The following is a 15,605-nucleotide window of genomic DNA, read 5'->3' as shown; positions in this document are numbered from 1 at the left end:
AATGGGACCTGAGATTCCTAAACCTTTGGTTTCTCTGCTTCTAGAAAACGGAACTAGTGGTTGTTAGTAAAAGTTTAGGCCATTGGGACCATAGGTTTAGACTGAGAGCCCATTTTTTTAGGTACTGTACAAACACAGAACAAAAAGACAGTACTTGGCATTTAAGCTGAGTGACATTACAAAGGACAACAAAAGTATATGCAAACATGGGAAACAGGAAGAAACAGTGTGACAATACCTGAATATAAAAATTATCGTAGTAGAAAGTGGTCTCACTAGATATCAGAGCAGACAACTGACTGAAGAGAGGATGCGAGTCAGAATACTGGGATTACTTTGCAGATGTTTCTGAGAAATTCATCCTACATTACAGGGACAGCATGGGTGAAATCACAATGGGACTTGTATCTTAATCTGTTGTATGTGTGAAAGAGAATAACATTATAGACTTATCAGAAGGTTACCTCTCAGTAAGAACTGGGAGTTGCAGGCTAAGCAAGAATAAGGGGTCGCTCCTTGATGCAATAAAGAAGGGTAAGCCAGGGAAGGACTGCAATGAGGCAAAGTGATGTACTACATAAATAATATTCTCAGAGTGTTCTGAAACGAGGGTTCAGGGAGCTAAGATGCTATATGTCAAGAATATAAATATAGTTTTAAGTGGGGCAAAAATGAGAGCTTGTGTGGGAAAACACTTGCAAGATGCAGGCTTAGTCTACATAGGATGCTCTACAATACAATTCCAAGCTTACTATTCACAGAGGATAGTGGGTTTATTTTGGTAGCAAAAATTAAGATCTATTTACAACTCTCTGCAACTAAACCAAGGTTGATAAATAGATATCTATAATGAGATGTCAGATAGCTTGGAAAAAGTATAAGGTAAAGAAAAAGAGTGGACATGAAGATGATTAAGATTTGTGATGGTTCACTAAAGAAAGTGGAAGGAGAGAGAAAAAATGTTTGAGGTCATAACAGAACATGGGAGAAAGCTGTAGGGGAAAGAAATCAAGCATGGTAGTGTTACTCACTTTCTAGTGCTAGTCTGCATGGAGAATGAGAGCTGTTTTATTCAGTTACTGTGTTGTTTTAAATGCTGAAGGTAGCTATAAAGCTTCCAGTCATGCTGATGAACAATATAGGCATCAGTGTGATACCTCATGACAGAATTCATCCTGCTTTTTTGTTAAGGCTGGGCATGTGAACATTGTTCGGAGATCACCAAAAATTTTCAAAGTGAAGCTCTTAAAGATAGGAAGCAAGAACGAGTATCATTTTTGTAATGTCAAATTGTGTATTAGGGCACGTAAAGCAAAATACAGTCTTTAGTTAACTGAGTATTTACTACTTATGCAGTCAGCCAACTTTTGGTATTCCTTTACTTTTTAATGCAACCTTTATCATGTTATTTTGACATTGCATTCACATATAATACATGTGTAAATTTTGATGAGACACTTCTTGATTATTTTGTTGTTGATAACCATTACTTTATTTATTAGAATAAGTTTACCATGTGCCTTGTTATCTTCTCAGTACATTATGTTCTCATTAAAAAGAAATATACCAAACATCTTGGGTACTGGGTTATATTTCATATTAAATGTTCTATTAAATTCCCACTACAATTCTTCCCTCAGGAGAGGCTGAAAATTATTCTATGACAGGTACATTCAATTACATGTTCTGCAGGAAAAAGCACAGTTCCATAGTTGACTACCTCCAGGTTATTATAAGTGAAATTCAAGATTATCTTTAGGGAACAGCCTAATTTTTCTTCTCCTAATGTGTAGAACAAATGCCAGCTAAATCTCCACAAGCATTCCTTCTTGAAATCAGCAAGAGAGAAAAAAAAGGAACCTCTCTCTAAAGGGAAATTCCTAATCCTGTAAAAAGCTTTACTGGATTTTCAAATTTTAAACAGATATAGAAGTAGTTGGTTTTTTCACTGGAAGAAATCTGAGAAGTTAACACTGCTGGCTAGACTTCTCACAGATTAGATTCTTGGAAATAACTCCCCTGGGGTAAAGAAGGCTGAATGACACAAATACTCAGAGAGGTATTGGCTTCATTTTAGATATCTATATTAGTTGCTGAATAAGTTCTTATAAAGATTAATGCAGATAAGTTAAATCAGTTATTTGCTAAGAAGCACCTTTCTCTCTTTTTGGAAAGTTTAAAGAGAAGATCCTCCTACGTGAATTCCACTGTGAATTCCTTCACACCTTCAAGTGATTGAACAATCAATGGTGGGGGGATGTTGAGGAACTGTGTTTGACTGATGTGTTTTGATTAATATCATTCACTATTAACAGGCAGAGAGAATTTTAGAAGTGGTGGAACTATGTGGTAAGAGGAAAGCCCTGAAAGAAGAGTGTATGGAGGTATAGTAGAGTAGTTGCTTATACTACCAGGCTGAACTTAGGAAGAAAATAAAACTGTGCAATGGGTTCAAAGGGCAATAATTATTTTTGTTTACTTTTCTCCCCTTCAGTTGGTCAGGAAAACAGAAACAAATTCTAGCATTGCTGGCAGTTTTGGAATTTTCTGTGCTGCTTTTTCAGAAGAAATCACAGGCACTCTGTCTTGACACCTTTAAAAACTGAGACAGAAAAGATAGTGAAGAAAAATTTGGTCAAATGAAAGAGCTGACAAATATTTGTTCCTTGAAAAATTTCAGATATTAAGAAAAACACATTATAGCAAAGAGCCTTGCTTTCTAAATACACATGCCTTCCTTCTAGCACAGCTTTTGTTGTTTCTCAAATTTACTTATCAAACAGTATGAGTGAAACAAAAGGAAAAACCAAAACTGGACAATATTTGCCTACTTAGCTCTCAACAGGTCTTGATCTTTTAGTGCTGAGCCTTGCAGATAGATAACTCTTTGGGACCACATTGGGATCTGTAACACCCTTCGGACCTGAGCATCCATCTCAGTAGGACACAAAATAACGACATAATAGTCCTGTCAAAAACATAAGGGGGAATAGTCATGTTATTTTTTTTACATTACCATTTATTGTTACTAGAGAATGAGTCAACAGAGACTCAGGATGTCAAAAATGTCTCTGATAATTCTCAAATTTAATTCACAAAAGTTATTGGAATACATGTGTTTAAAATCTTGAATTCTTTAATAAATATGGCTGGACAGTTGTCAACTGGTCACAAAAGACTCCCAGGCAGCAACGGAAGTCCATTTAGAAACATTTTTGTTTCCATATGAGCATAAATTTTTTTAGAGACAATTTACACTTCTGTCATTCTAGCCGGAAAATGTAGGAAGTTTTCAACAACCGAAATGGAATTGTCTTCCCCCAAACTGACTCCTCTACATTAATGGGCAGATCCATCCTTGTTAGGAAAAGTAAGGTTGCTCTGAAGTATACACGTGTGTACATAGGAAAAGAAGAGAAAAATGGAATGTGAGAGGAGAGACTTGAGACCTTAGGACACGCTCGTCAGAGAAGTCTTCCTTAGCACACACAGACTTTTGCAGAAAGCTTAGTGCATTGGATCTAGTGTATCATCTGTATCCTTCAGCTTCCCATTTCAATTGTGAAGGGAACGTATATAAGCTCTTTTAGGCTACATAAATACTATAAGGACATTTCTTCATTGTCTCCAGTGTATCACAGAGCTTGATTCATTCTTCAGGCTAGTTAACTAAATTTTGGATTTCAATTTGTGTTTGCATCTATAAAGAACTGGATTTCTTTGTGCATTTGCTTATGCCTCTTACTAGCTAATTATTTTGGGCAATATTTTGGATTTGAGATTTGTCAAATTGCTGCTCAGCAATTTGAGGCTTCTATTTTTGTGATTTTTTTTTCACTAGTTAATGAAGCATGGTACCACAGGTAACTTAGTAAAAGACATAGAGGAGATTTAGTAAAAGAAATGGTCTGTAGAAAAGCTAATGATAAGGAATCCAAATTGCTATCTCACATAAAAAAAAGCTTTTAGATGATCAAAACAATTCATATAACATGTTTGCATTAGCTAGGGAATATGTGTACACTAAGAAAATCTCATGTGTAATCTTTCAAGGTCTTTGTCTTTTAAAGCATGTCTATTTATTTCTTAGTTTCAATAATTCCAAAAGGATCTAATCTTCCTAACACTGGCAAAAAACAAAGCAAAATATGAAAACCAAAAGATGCTTTGACTTGTGAGGAGTTTTGGATCCAGTCCCAAAACAACAGGAAAAATAATTTGAGTAGTTTTCATTCTTTTCTATTTTGGGGTAGAATATAAGGAATTTGCATGGAAATATCTGTTTCTAAAAGGACTGGCATAATTCAACAAGACAGTAATTCTATCCATCTAGTCTATTTATCTCAATTTAAAATTAATGTCTCCATACTGTATCTCAGCTTCTTATTGCAATTATAGATTCCCAATTCAGTCAGCTATTCCCAAATTTAGTTTTACATATTAAAGACCAGTTCAGAAGGCTGTCTGTAAAAAATGTTTTGTTTTTGTTTTTTTTTTTTACCACTGTAAGTACCTGCAATCTGGGGTGAGCATAGAATTCATTTAAGAAATCCATAAGTAAGTCAATCTTCAGAGAGCTAACACACAGCACAACATGTTTTTCTGTCTGAGCTCTGTGTCGACTGTAGTTACCACCAGACTTTTGTCTCTCCATCCACAAATATGCCAGCTGTTCAAACTGCAAGAGATGCCAATTGTCAGTGAAATACAGACAAGCAGATGTGCAGTACAACTGTATCATGACTTACCAATGTTGCATCATTCATCTCATGCCTTTGTGAAAAGCTGCCCTTAGCCCACATTGGTTTTTTCTTCATAAAAAGTTCTCTAGTAAGTGGGTGAGATTAATAGGGTGATTGAAAAACACGGCAGCAGAGCTAGTCTCTACCACACACAAATAGCAGGGTAAATCCATTAACATATCATGAGATTACAGGAAATCTCAAGATTTTAGAAAAGAATGAAGGCTGTACCGTATTTCCTTTATGAATTTCATACTTCTGAGCTCACTTTTTCCAATGCCATATGACATAAATGCTTCTCTCAATTGAAAGGTTAAATTTTCACACACGTAAGTGCATACTGTGAGTATAGATATTTGGATAGAAGCACCACTTTACTTACTTTGGGCAGAGTACTTACTCTTCTCAGAGACTTTATAATGTTCTGAAGGTGACCTTCTGTACACTCTCTTATCTGTCTTTTAAATTTAGATACAACTTAAATACACAGCAGCTGTTAATGCAGCAAATTTGCCTTTGCCAGCTGAACAACATATGCAGGCTAACCGTAAACATTCCTCTACTAGTGTGAATCCTTTATACTAAAGAGAAGACTGTAACAATCTGTAATAAAACATACAAACACCATTTTGCAGTTTCTTGTAAATAATAAGCATTTAAGACTGAGTTCAATTTAACTATATATCTGTGTGATAGCTGCTTTTTCTCATTCACATTCAACTGATGGAGAGACTGAATCATGAATAATAAATGATTTCATATCATAGCAGTACAAAAGCTCAGGAGAGAATGCATCCCACATTCTGTGTATGGAAGACTATATGAAGCCCCATTATCACTACAAAGCTATAAAATAAAATAGCTAATAATAGGTAAATTTATGTGAAAGGGCAGTAGATTCCAGGTTATTTACTTGTAACACAGCTCTTATGCCTCAAGTGTGTATCAGAACTACCTGAAAGATGAAATTTCTATTTCCTAGGAAATTCCAAATTTCTTAAACAAAGCATATTTTAGTTTTCAATAGAACATATATTTTACTAAATCTCCACTGAGTGGGAATATAATTGTGTTAGTGCATATGTCTGTGTATGCAGACATTAAATATTTAGGTATAATTAAAATGTTCAAATAATTTCAAGGAAATTAATGCTGAAAGCTTGAGCTTCCAATCTCTCAGGGTTTCTGTGTTGTCTGCTCACAGTGAGCTTTAGTTCACTGTCAAAGAAGCAGAGTCTGGAAACTATGGCTGCGTGAGAAAGTCCGGAGCTTCATGGTCTAGCAGGTCTGCTATAAGCTTTGATAAGCATTCACAATGTCTCCCCACATACCCTTTTTGTGGCATGAGGTCTGGGTGATCACCAAGTGTGGAACAGTTAACATCTTGACAGGGCTTCCCATGTAATCTCAGGGTTTCTGTCATAAAGCCTCACCTAATGAGCTGGGAAATATCTGGTACCAATTTAATGAAATTGATTGATTCCTTGAAATACTTGGATTTTCATAAATCAGCCTTCTCCTGTTGAAACTGTTAGTTCTAAATTTAAGTAGGCATTAAAAATTCCTAACTGTGCTGTTGGCTCTGTTTGTGTGCGTACCGACATACACAGCTGTGAACTCAATTTGCTTGAGTTGCAGATTTAATGAGATTTTTTTCAACTTAGCACTGAGCTGTAAGAGTAAGAGAGGAAGCAGAGAGAACCAAGATTAGAAACAGGGAGAGCCTGCAGAGGAAAAGCTATACTCATAAAGAAAGTGCTGGCTACTGTTGTTTGGTTTTTTTAAATTGCTCCTTTAATAACAAACCCGTATCTCAGGATGAAGGAAGGGTTCTGTGGTACATGACAGGAACAGAAAGCTTTCACCAGCATTTGAAAACTGTTATTAGTGCTCTGGGTTTTTTAGTATAAATCTAGACTATAGGAGAACAGACAAAGGAAAAAGGAAGGAAAAAAACCCAGAATAGGAGGTATAGAACAGGGTTATTTTTTCTGACATTTTATATGCAATAACAGTAACAATAAAATATTTCACTTATTACTCTTTTGTTTTAAAAACAATTCTAAAGAGAAGAAAAATCCACATTTACCTGTATGGGCAACACCACAAGAGCAACACAGATCATAATGACAACAAGCAGCTTTGAAGGCCATATCTTGGGTGTAACATCCCCAAAGCCCACAGTGGAAAATGTCACTATGCAGAAATAAAGGGAGTCAAAGAGAGTCAACCTGTTTCCTGCTCGTTCCAGATGCTGAATTCCACAAATACTATGTAGAAAAGAATGAATAAAGACACGAAAAATAAAAACTGTACTTAGGGTCAGTTCAAGTTTGATGATTATATGTACAGAGAACTATTTATTTCCAGAATTCATAAATAGCTTAGCAAAGACATTTTTTCAAAGAAGAGAAAAAATTAGTATCAAACCAGAAGTGTGTTATTAATATAATTTTCAAATATCATTTGTTATAAAAGAAACTAATTTTTTTATTATTTCAACAGGATAGTCACAACTTTGTTGCTAGGTTTCGCTCAGTGGCTGTTGTGAGGGAGAGGTGGTATATAGAACATCATGGATTCATGCAATTCCTTTCTAAACCAGAACAAAACAGATGGTATATAGTTGCCACCATTCAGAATTTTTTATAAACATCTTGTAACTTTTTCAGGAAGAGTTTGCTGGTATGGCTAAGAAAATATACATCCTGCTTTCTTTAAATCTATCGCTCTTTATGTTGGTCTCTATCCCTTTCTGTGGCAAGAGTTACTAGCATGAACTAGTTATGAGTGTACGTGTTGCATACGAGAAGGATAATGTTGGTACAAATGGGTACTGACTGTCTAGAATAAACTGAATGTGAGAATTGCAGGCTATCAAATTGTCAGAGGAATGTGTCCGGGGTCAGCCTTCAGGTGGAAAGTGGAAGATGCCAACTGGTATGAAGATTCTGCTTGCTAAAAGTACAGAATAGAAATATAAGCCTTGGCTGTCTATGATAGCAGAACAAATGAAATTCATTCCTTCCAGTCACAAATTCCTGTGAACAAGGAAATGGTAGCCCAAGTTAATTGGTAATTATTTCTCTTGTAATCAGCATGATGTGGTTTTGGTTTTGAGAAGCTGTAGCAGGATATGTCCACAGGTCTTACTGCTATTTCATATGTTGCAGATTTTAAAAATATTTCACTTTGAAAAAATATACCATAATAAAGAGCTTCCCAAGTTTAAAATATGATCTTCCCTAATACAGTAAGATTACTTAGATCAGTTCAGGCTTTTAAATTACATTCACCTATATGAAGAAAATCAACATGTGAACCACCCTGAATAGTGTTTTTTCACCTTTGAGTTAGCAGGATGATTTCTCCTCAGAGAATTAGAGACATAATTGATAAATAATATATTATTCCTTAATAATTATTCTAGAACATATCAAAGATGATTTCTTCATATATGGTATCCAGATGGTAATAGTCACTCATTAATACCTGCCATGGTAAGATCTTTGCATCACCAGGGAGACCCTGTGTTTATAACAGCTTTAGCAGTTGTTCTTCTGTTCTCTGTTCTGGTTCTCCAAAAATAATTTAGCTGTGGGCAGTAGCATTTCCAGAACATATGGATCAAATTCCCAGTTTCCTTTTCACAGTTCTAGCATTTGTAGTTTTCACACATCTCAAAATGTTCTTAAAAGGGTGGGAGTTTTTTTCCCCATTGTTTGCATAAGTTTCATACTTCAGTAAGAACTGATACTTTTATATTTCTATTCAATTTGTCACATATTTTTCATTGGAGTTGTAATCTTGATCTTCCATAATTTCACTATGTTCCCAGTTTTTTCTTTTTTTTTCTTTTTTTCTTTGACAAAAAGGAGAATTATATTTTTGTCCCTGAAAATATTAACAGAAGGACTGTAAGGAATTATGCTAATGAAGCTTTCTTTTGGTCTCAGACAAGGAAGTTTTTCCAGTGTTAATTTGAAACAATAGAGTATACTGCAGAAGCATCCAAGTACAGAAAAAGAAGCTATTTTAATATCATTAGTCATATAAGTTATATGTACTTTTAAAAGCAGAATGGTGATGGATTTTTAATTTTTCATTGTTATTATTCCGGATCACCGTGGTGCGTTTTCTTCTCTTTAGTTGTCTCTTGTGGGTACATCCCTAAAACACATAACCTTGACTTCAGGAATTAAGGTCACAAGGGCCAGGAAAGCAGCAATTACATTGAGGCAGTGATGTGGCCCCCACATAACAGGACTATTACAGCACTCCACTAAGCGTGTTAAATATCCACAGATGCGTTTGTATTGAAGCATAATGCATGATCCTATCATTGATAGAAATGTATTTTTTCTGATGTTGGTGCCTGTGAAATTGCTTGGTGTTTGTATATGCAAAAGGGTCAGGTTTACCCTTTGTATCTGACAGGATGGATTAAGCTGTAAAAAAAATTTTATACCCTATGCTTTTTTTACATTTTCAAAAAATGAGAACTGTTTCTTCACTTTTTGTTCTTTTTGTAAAACCTTAGGTGGTAGGAAAACTCAAGTCTTGATAAAAGAGATATTTTCTTTATCTTTATTCTTCTTCATCAGCTTCCGTAGCCAGCCCACCCCATCACACTTTAGCTTAACTGAAATAAGTTAATACATCAGGAACCATTTCAGCCTTTTCTAAGTGAATGGTAAAATTCCCATTTTATTTAGTGAGACCAAGATTTCATTTTATCAGCTGTACTCACTTACAGTCCTATATATTCCTACTCCTTGAAGCCATCAAAATAATTTTGTGCCTGATCCAAAATGTTGCGGATTCAAGCTGTTTCTCATTGAACCCAGTGGGCATGAGCCAAAGCTTCTCACATTTAGTGAACAATATTAAAGTCAGTAAGACATGGGAGCTCTTTCTTCTTTGCTGAAAAAGAAATTCAGCTCTTCTAACAACTTGTTGAACAAATTAATTTCTTTCCTCAAAATTACTTGCACCTCATCTGCAGTTCTGCCAAATTGTACTTGAAGCCCTAACCCTGAAAACAAAGGAACAATAAATCCAAAATTAGGTTACCAAGTGTTAATTTTACTGGGTGTTTTGCTGCTCTGCCTTTTGTTTTTACTAGAGCCAGAGATCACAAAACTGCAGAAAAACCCGACTTTCAAGAGACAACTTTAGGGGGGGTCTAATTACCAAATGAAATACTACCTCTTTTACTCCTCCCCCAAGAATATTATACTTTAGTCTCACCACCAGTGCCTCTAAAGAAACATTACTCAGCATCTATAGCATGTTGCTATCTATTTGGGCTACCAGATTACACTGCATAGAGAGTGCAGTGGAGAGTTACTGGCTGTCCATGAAGCCAAGTCCACATGGATTAGTTACTCCATTCCCCACAACTTACTGACATCTTTTAATATAACCTTCTTTATATGAATTGTAGTATCAACCTCCTTTTTTCTTGTAAATTAAGTGTTAAGCATTATTTTTAAAATATGCATAAATGCTACATGAACCAATACAGACAGCATATGTTCTTGTATGCTTTCTCCTATTTCCTGACATAATGAAATATGTAGTAACTTGGACTTCATCTTTTGGCTGTTTTGATATTTTATGGTGGTATTTTTATCTCCTTGTTCCTGTTTGCTTCCTCCTCCTCTTTCATCCCATGAAGAAACAATAATTTACTTGGTCATCCCTGGACAAACATAAGGATTTCAAGCAGGAAGGAATGTTCAGCAAAGGCAATGCTTACACCAACTTGTTCTTGTGGAGAGAATAAACCACTGTCATAATAAATACACAAAAACCACCTAATTAAAACATAGGGCCCAATCCAGCACCTTCTATACCAATTTTAGGTTTACTGTAAATTCAGTGAGGCTGTCTTTTTATAGTGGATCTAAGTAAGCAGTTGCAACAAAACAAAATTGGTTTAATGGAAAGGAGATTTCGAACTACTAAAAACCCCACAGAAACCCAAACCATGGATCTGCTAAAGCAAAGTAGTACCAGAAATTTTATTACAAACTTATGGAGAACAGAAGTGTGATTTTAAACACTCTACTACCACTGCACTTGAAAAACAAAAAGTAAAGATAGTAACATGTAATCTCTGAAGATTAATCATGTTTAGTTTAGGTATCATTTGAACTTTTGAGAGTTCAATCTTGATTTTACTGGAAGTTTTCTTTCTAATTCCAGGAATCTTTGTTTGCTTATTTTATGTGCCAAAACTAGCTACTATTTCTTAATAACCTATCTCCACATGCAGTACAGAAATAAATACTGTAGAGTAAAATAACCCCTGAGACTAAATCAGATTTTTGTCATGCTGTGGTAGCATGTCATAGAAATGGACTTAATAAGAACCATTTGGATAGCAATTTGCAAGTACTCTACATTAACTATTCTTAGTTATAATCTATTTTATATTGGTTTGTATTTTCATTTCAGTGTTGCCAAATATATCTGATTTCTACATTTTTATTTTCACTTTTAGAGAAAACTTATTGTTTACAGAACAACCTCTTGAGGTCTAAAATAATGCACCAGAAGCTGAAGCCAAAAGTTAGAGATGCTTAGGTGTCTTCAGGATTGGGTAGCAACTAATAGCATTGTTTTCTTTGGACTTTAACTTTGAGCTTCAACTTGTATAATTACTTTGTTGTGTTTTAAGTAGCTAGCTACAGGGACTACCTAATGAATATGTTGAAATCAAGGGGGATTAATTTTATGGGGTTCAGTGAGATTTTGTGGTACAGGCTCAGTGCTTATATACTACAGAAGTTACATCTGAAATAACTTAGAAATATAGTAATTCTGCATATTAAGTAAGACATTATTGGAAAAGCAATTCTCAGTGCTTGTAGAATTAGTATACAAAGAATCATTAAATGCTCAACTTACACTTCACAAAACTCTGTGTTGAATACCAATATAACTGGAGTGACATTAAAGAGGTATTTTTTTCATTCACTGTATCAGTTACATATGGAAATATTGTATGCTGACTTCAGAATGATACCACACGTCCTCTGAATTTTAATTACCTTTTTCCTATGAACAATACTGAGCTGTGTAGTCTGGTCCTACAAAAGGTGAAGGTTTTGCTAACCACCTTACCCATGACCTAAAAACCTAATGCTTTCTGATAGAACCTCTGATTCTTGTGTAAATAATGAAGAAGAGACAAAGCAAAAGAACAAGGGATGAGCAGAAACTACAGCAAGTAAATGACTGGAAAGACAATCAGAAAATACTCTGACCAATAGTAAAGTGTCTATCCTGTCCAAACACCCTGAAGCTGAGGTTTGAAGCTGCTGAAAAACAAATGCTTCATTTTTTTTCCAAACCCTGTGATGCTTTCTCAGGTCTTTCATAAAACCTCTTTTTTTCTAAACATTTATTTTCTGAAACGCAATTTTCTATAAACAGCATTAAAATAGAAAAAAAAAATTACTAGTTTAAGTAATATGCAGTTTCCAAAATGTTAAAATGACAGAATCCAGTGCAATATATCATGTATAATGTATTGAATTCAAGAATTACAATGAGAAGTTCCAATTTGCACTTTTCATTCCATACAGAAGGCTTTAAAGCTGTGGGAATAACTGATTTCAGGACATTGAAATGATTAATTGCATACAAGACAGTGAAAGGAATAAGGGAAAAATGCTGATTGGAATGAGGATGAAGGTTGTTATGCTGTCCTTAAAGTAAGACAGTAGAGAACTATACTTGCTATTCTTAGCTGGTAACAAATGATCCTACAAATGCAGTAGATCCTGCTGAAATGTATTCACTGACTGGACAGAAAAAAATATACTGCTGGACGTTGTGGCTTCTTAATATTCAAGGAGAAAATTAACGTTATGACAAGTATCTCAGATATTTTTGCAACTCTACTGCCACTTCATCAAGCAGTCCAATGTAAATCTTTCTATTTTTCCAGAATATTTCCAGAGACCGGCATACATTTTCATACAACACTCTCCCTTTTTTTTTCAGAATCATAGTAGTGAAGGGAAAGACTCGGATTACTTCAACAGGCCTTGAATCAAGCTGTTCAGTTCTGTGGGACTGCGAATACAAGCTGAGGTAGGGGTGCAGAACTCTTCCTTTCACTACACAGCAATCCCACCATGTCAGAAATGAATTCTGAATTTCTCTTCAGCTGGACAAGTCACCTTTTTCTGTATTCCACTTGTATCTTTATCCTAAATGACAGTGTTTGATGATATCATTATTGCTTACCTATAGAGTCTAATATAAGCATTTTTCTTCCCCAAAGACCAGTATGTTCTATGCAGCTAACGGTTGCAAAAGCTCAACTTATAAAAATAAACTTCCACTAGTAAGCCATGTGACTTCCAGAAACTGCAGAACATCTTGTTAAGCAGAATAGGATATTATGAAATGACCAACTGTATCTAAATATTTGTTGAAACTGAATTAGAACCTTTCTACTCCTGCTGCTGCGTTTTGTGAAACAAGAAGAAGGGCTGCAATAAAACACCTCTGGTCATTGAGACTGCAGAAGCAGAGTCCCACTGTGGGCAGCATGCAGCTCAGTGTATTTCCATAAAAAGGTCTGTGAGCACGTCAGTCTGTAAGTCCAAAGAACTATCTGTTTTTTTGTATGCTTTCAGTCTGCCCCAGAGGTTTGATGGTAAACAAAGTAAACCCTGGCATTCCAACTTAGGTGCATCAATACTGTTGCAGCCAAGAGCCTGCTGGAGTCTGAGGTTTTGGACTGCTCACTCAAGGAGTCAGTAACTATTCAAGAAATAGAATCATGCAGTCAGTACTTCAACCACCAGGTACTCTTCACCTGCAGGGCACTGAAGTATTAGGTAATATTACATACCTATACTTTCTCAGGAAGAACAATTATGTAATCTATTTATAATATTCAGAAATTATATGTGCTGTGCTGGAAAATTCAAATGCAAACTTCTAATTTAATAGACCCAATATGTTATGCTTTGGAACATCATGCTTAATGTTTCTTGCAATAGTTCTGAAACACTTTCAAGAGTGTAACAGTTGTTATGCAAACTACCTACACTCACTTGATCAAATTGAATTAACAACTGAAATATTCATTACCCAAATATTTGTTAAACATGTGTAAGAAACAACTAACCCAGCGTGTACAATCAGGATAGGAATTAGAGACAGAGGTATTGATTATGACCAGGTATACATGTATTTCATTTCCTAGTGACAGAATGCAGTCCACAGTTATCCTCTTAGCATAAATAACAAAAAGTAATAAAAATACTTATAAATATGAAGAAAACCTAAAAAACGCAAACTAGCTCTAGGACTGTGTTTGGATATCTGTCTGAACCTAAGTTTGTTTTGAGGTAACTCATGGAAAATTATATTCAATTTCCAAAGCCTGGTATTGTACCACTACCACTATGTAAGTTGTTTAATTAAGTACTTGACAGATTTTAAACATACTAAGCTTGGATTTTAATCATAAGATTTGTTTAAAAAAAATTCTGAATCATAGAAGGTTGGCTAAGAGAAGCTAATAGTAATAAAGAAATGGAAACTCAATCTTTTAAAACTCTGAGATCAGGTTATATCTACTATGGAAGCACCACTATTTATCTTTTTTATTATTTGCTCCATTTTGAAGGAAGTAATCATTATTGGTTAGATTTCTACTGGAGATATGGAAGATCTAGCTGCATATTCATTCTCTATGACTGTGAATCCAAAACCACATCCTGTTTCTTTCCTCTTTATGATAGTGATGGAGAGATGGTAAGAAGAGGCAAAAAGATTCTCAAGTTGGATGGTTTGAGATAAAGTTTCTAAAAGGACTGACAGAGAAAAAATGGCCAAATCCGTACTGGATTAGGCAAAAGGCTCGTCTAATTCAGTGTCCTGCTTCTACTGAGAGCAGTAACAGGTTTTTAATGAAAAATAAATAAAAACAGTATGGAAAGATTCTCCCCTGAAATACTATGCCTGCATTAAAATAACCTGTAATAATAATTCAAATTGCATACCTTAGTCGTGGTCCAAGAGCAGACTTTCTCTGATGGAGGGTGAATCAGCTCTGTGTCCATCCTAGCCTAGGTACACTTCAGTCTCATTACAAACATTTATTTGTTGTAAACAATCCTGCAGTTCCTGACCTTGAAGTATCCTCTCTAATGTTCACATGTATTCTGTACCAAAGCTGCCTACTGTAAGAGTGTTTCCAGACCTCAGTGAAACATGTAGTATCTTTCAACGGCCGGAAAATCCCAGATACCAATATTCCTTTATGGCAGCTTATTACATTTATGCAGCTCCTTGTGTGCCATGGTAAACCACCTTAGCTTCAGTGTATTTGGATATCTAGTTTACTAAATTTTTGGATACCCATATAAGCTAGGTCATGGAACTAAATAAATGTTTAGGAAAAGAGTTGATTCCACAGAATTTCACAAACACTTGAGACAGGATCGGTCTTAGATGATTTACAGCCTTAAAACTGTTACAGCATTGTGATATACTCTATGAGCTACTGACAAAATGATTTTATTCATTGTCAGTGTCACTCAAGTCACAGCATATTTAATGACAAATTGATTTAATTTTATTGTTAAGTATTCATTCTGAGTTATCTTAGCCTTGAAACCTGAAAACTTCTCCTATCCTAGTTCCTTCCTTTTAGGACAGGCTTTTAGTGGAATAGGATTTTGGAATTTTCCTCCTAGTTTTCCTTCAGTTCTGGTGGTCAAAATTCTCTCCTTATAAGATTTTGCCTTTTCATCTGATTCTCAAGGATATTCATCATGGATCTTCCTTGAACTTCCATACATTTTTACATCCCCTTGACAGTCTCTCATT

At 35.2% G+C, this 15,605-nt stretch overlaps 1 protein-coding gene across 1 annotated transcript in view; it reads right to left on the bottom strand.

The window, feature by feature from the left end:
• The window catches only part of KCNT2 (potassium sodium-activated channel subfamily T member 2), a 156,213-nt gene that overhangs the window by 67,212 nt on the left and 73,396 nt on the right, over window positions 1–15,605 (bottom strand). Inside the window, exons 10-12 of the mRNA XM_075038894.1 lie at window positions 6,832–7,012; window positions 4,514–4,678; window positions 2,832–2,968 (exon numbers count right to left, since the gene is read on the bottom strand). Of these exons, the coding sequence (XP_074894995.1) occupies window positions 2,832–2,968; window positions 4,514–4,678; window positions 6,832–7,012 (483 nt within the window). The remainder of the gene's footprint in view (window positions 1–2,831; window positions 2,969–4,513; window positions 4,679–6,831; window positions 7,013–15,605) is intronic.

Source organism: Buteo buteo, chromosome 10 (genome assembly GCF_964188355.1).
Source record: "Buteo buteo chromosome 10, bButBut1.hap1.1, whole genome shotgun sequence".
NCBI lineage: Eukaryota > Metazoa > Chordata > Aves > Accipitriformes > Accipitridae > Buteo > Buteo buteo.
The sequence above is the reverse complement of the archived record's forward strand: the minus strand, read 5'-3'. Positions and strand labels throughout refer to the sequence as shown.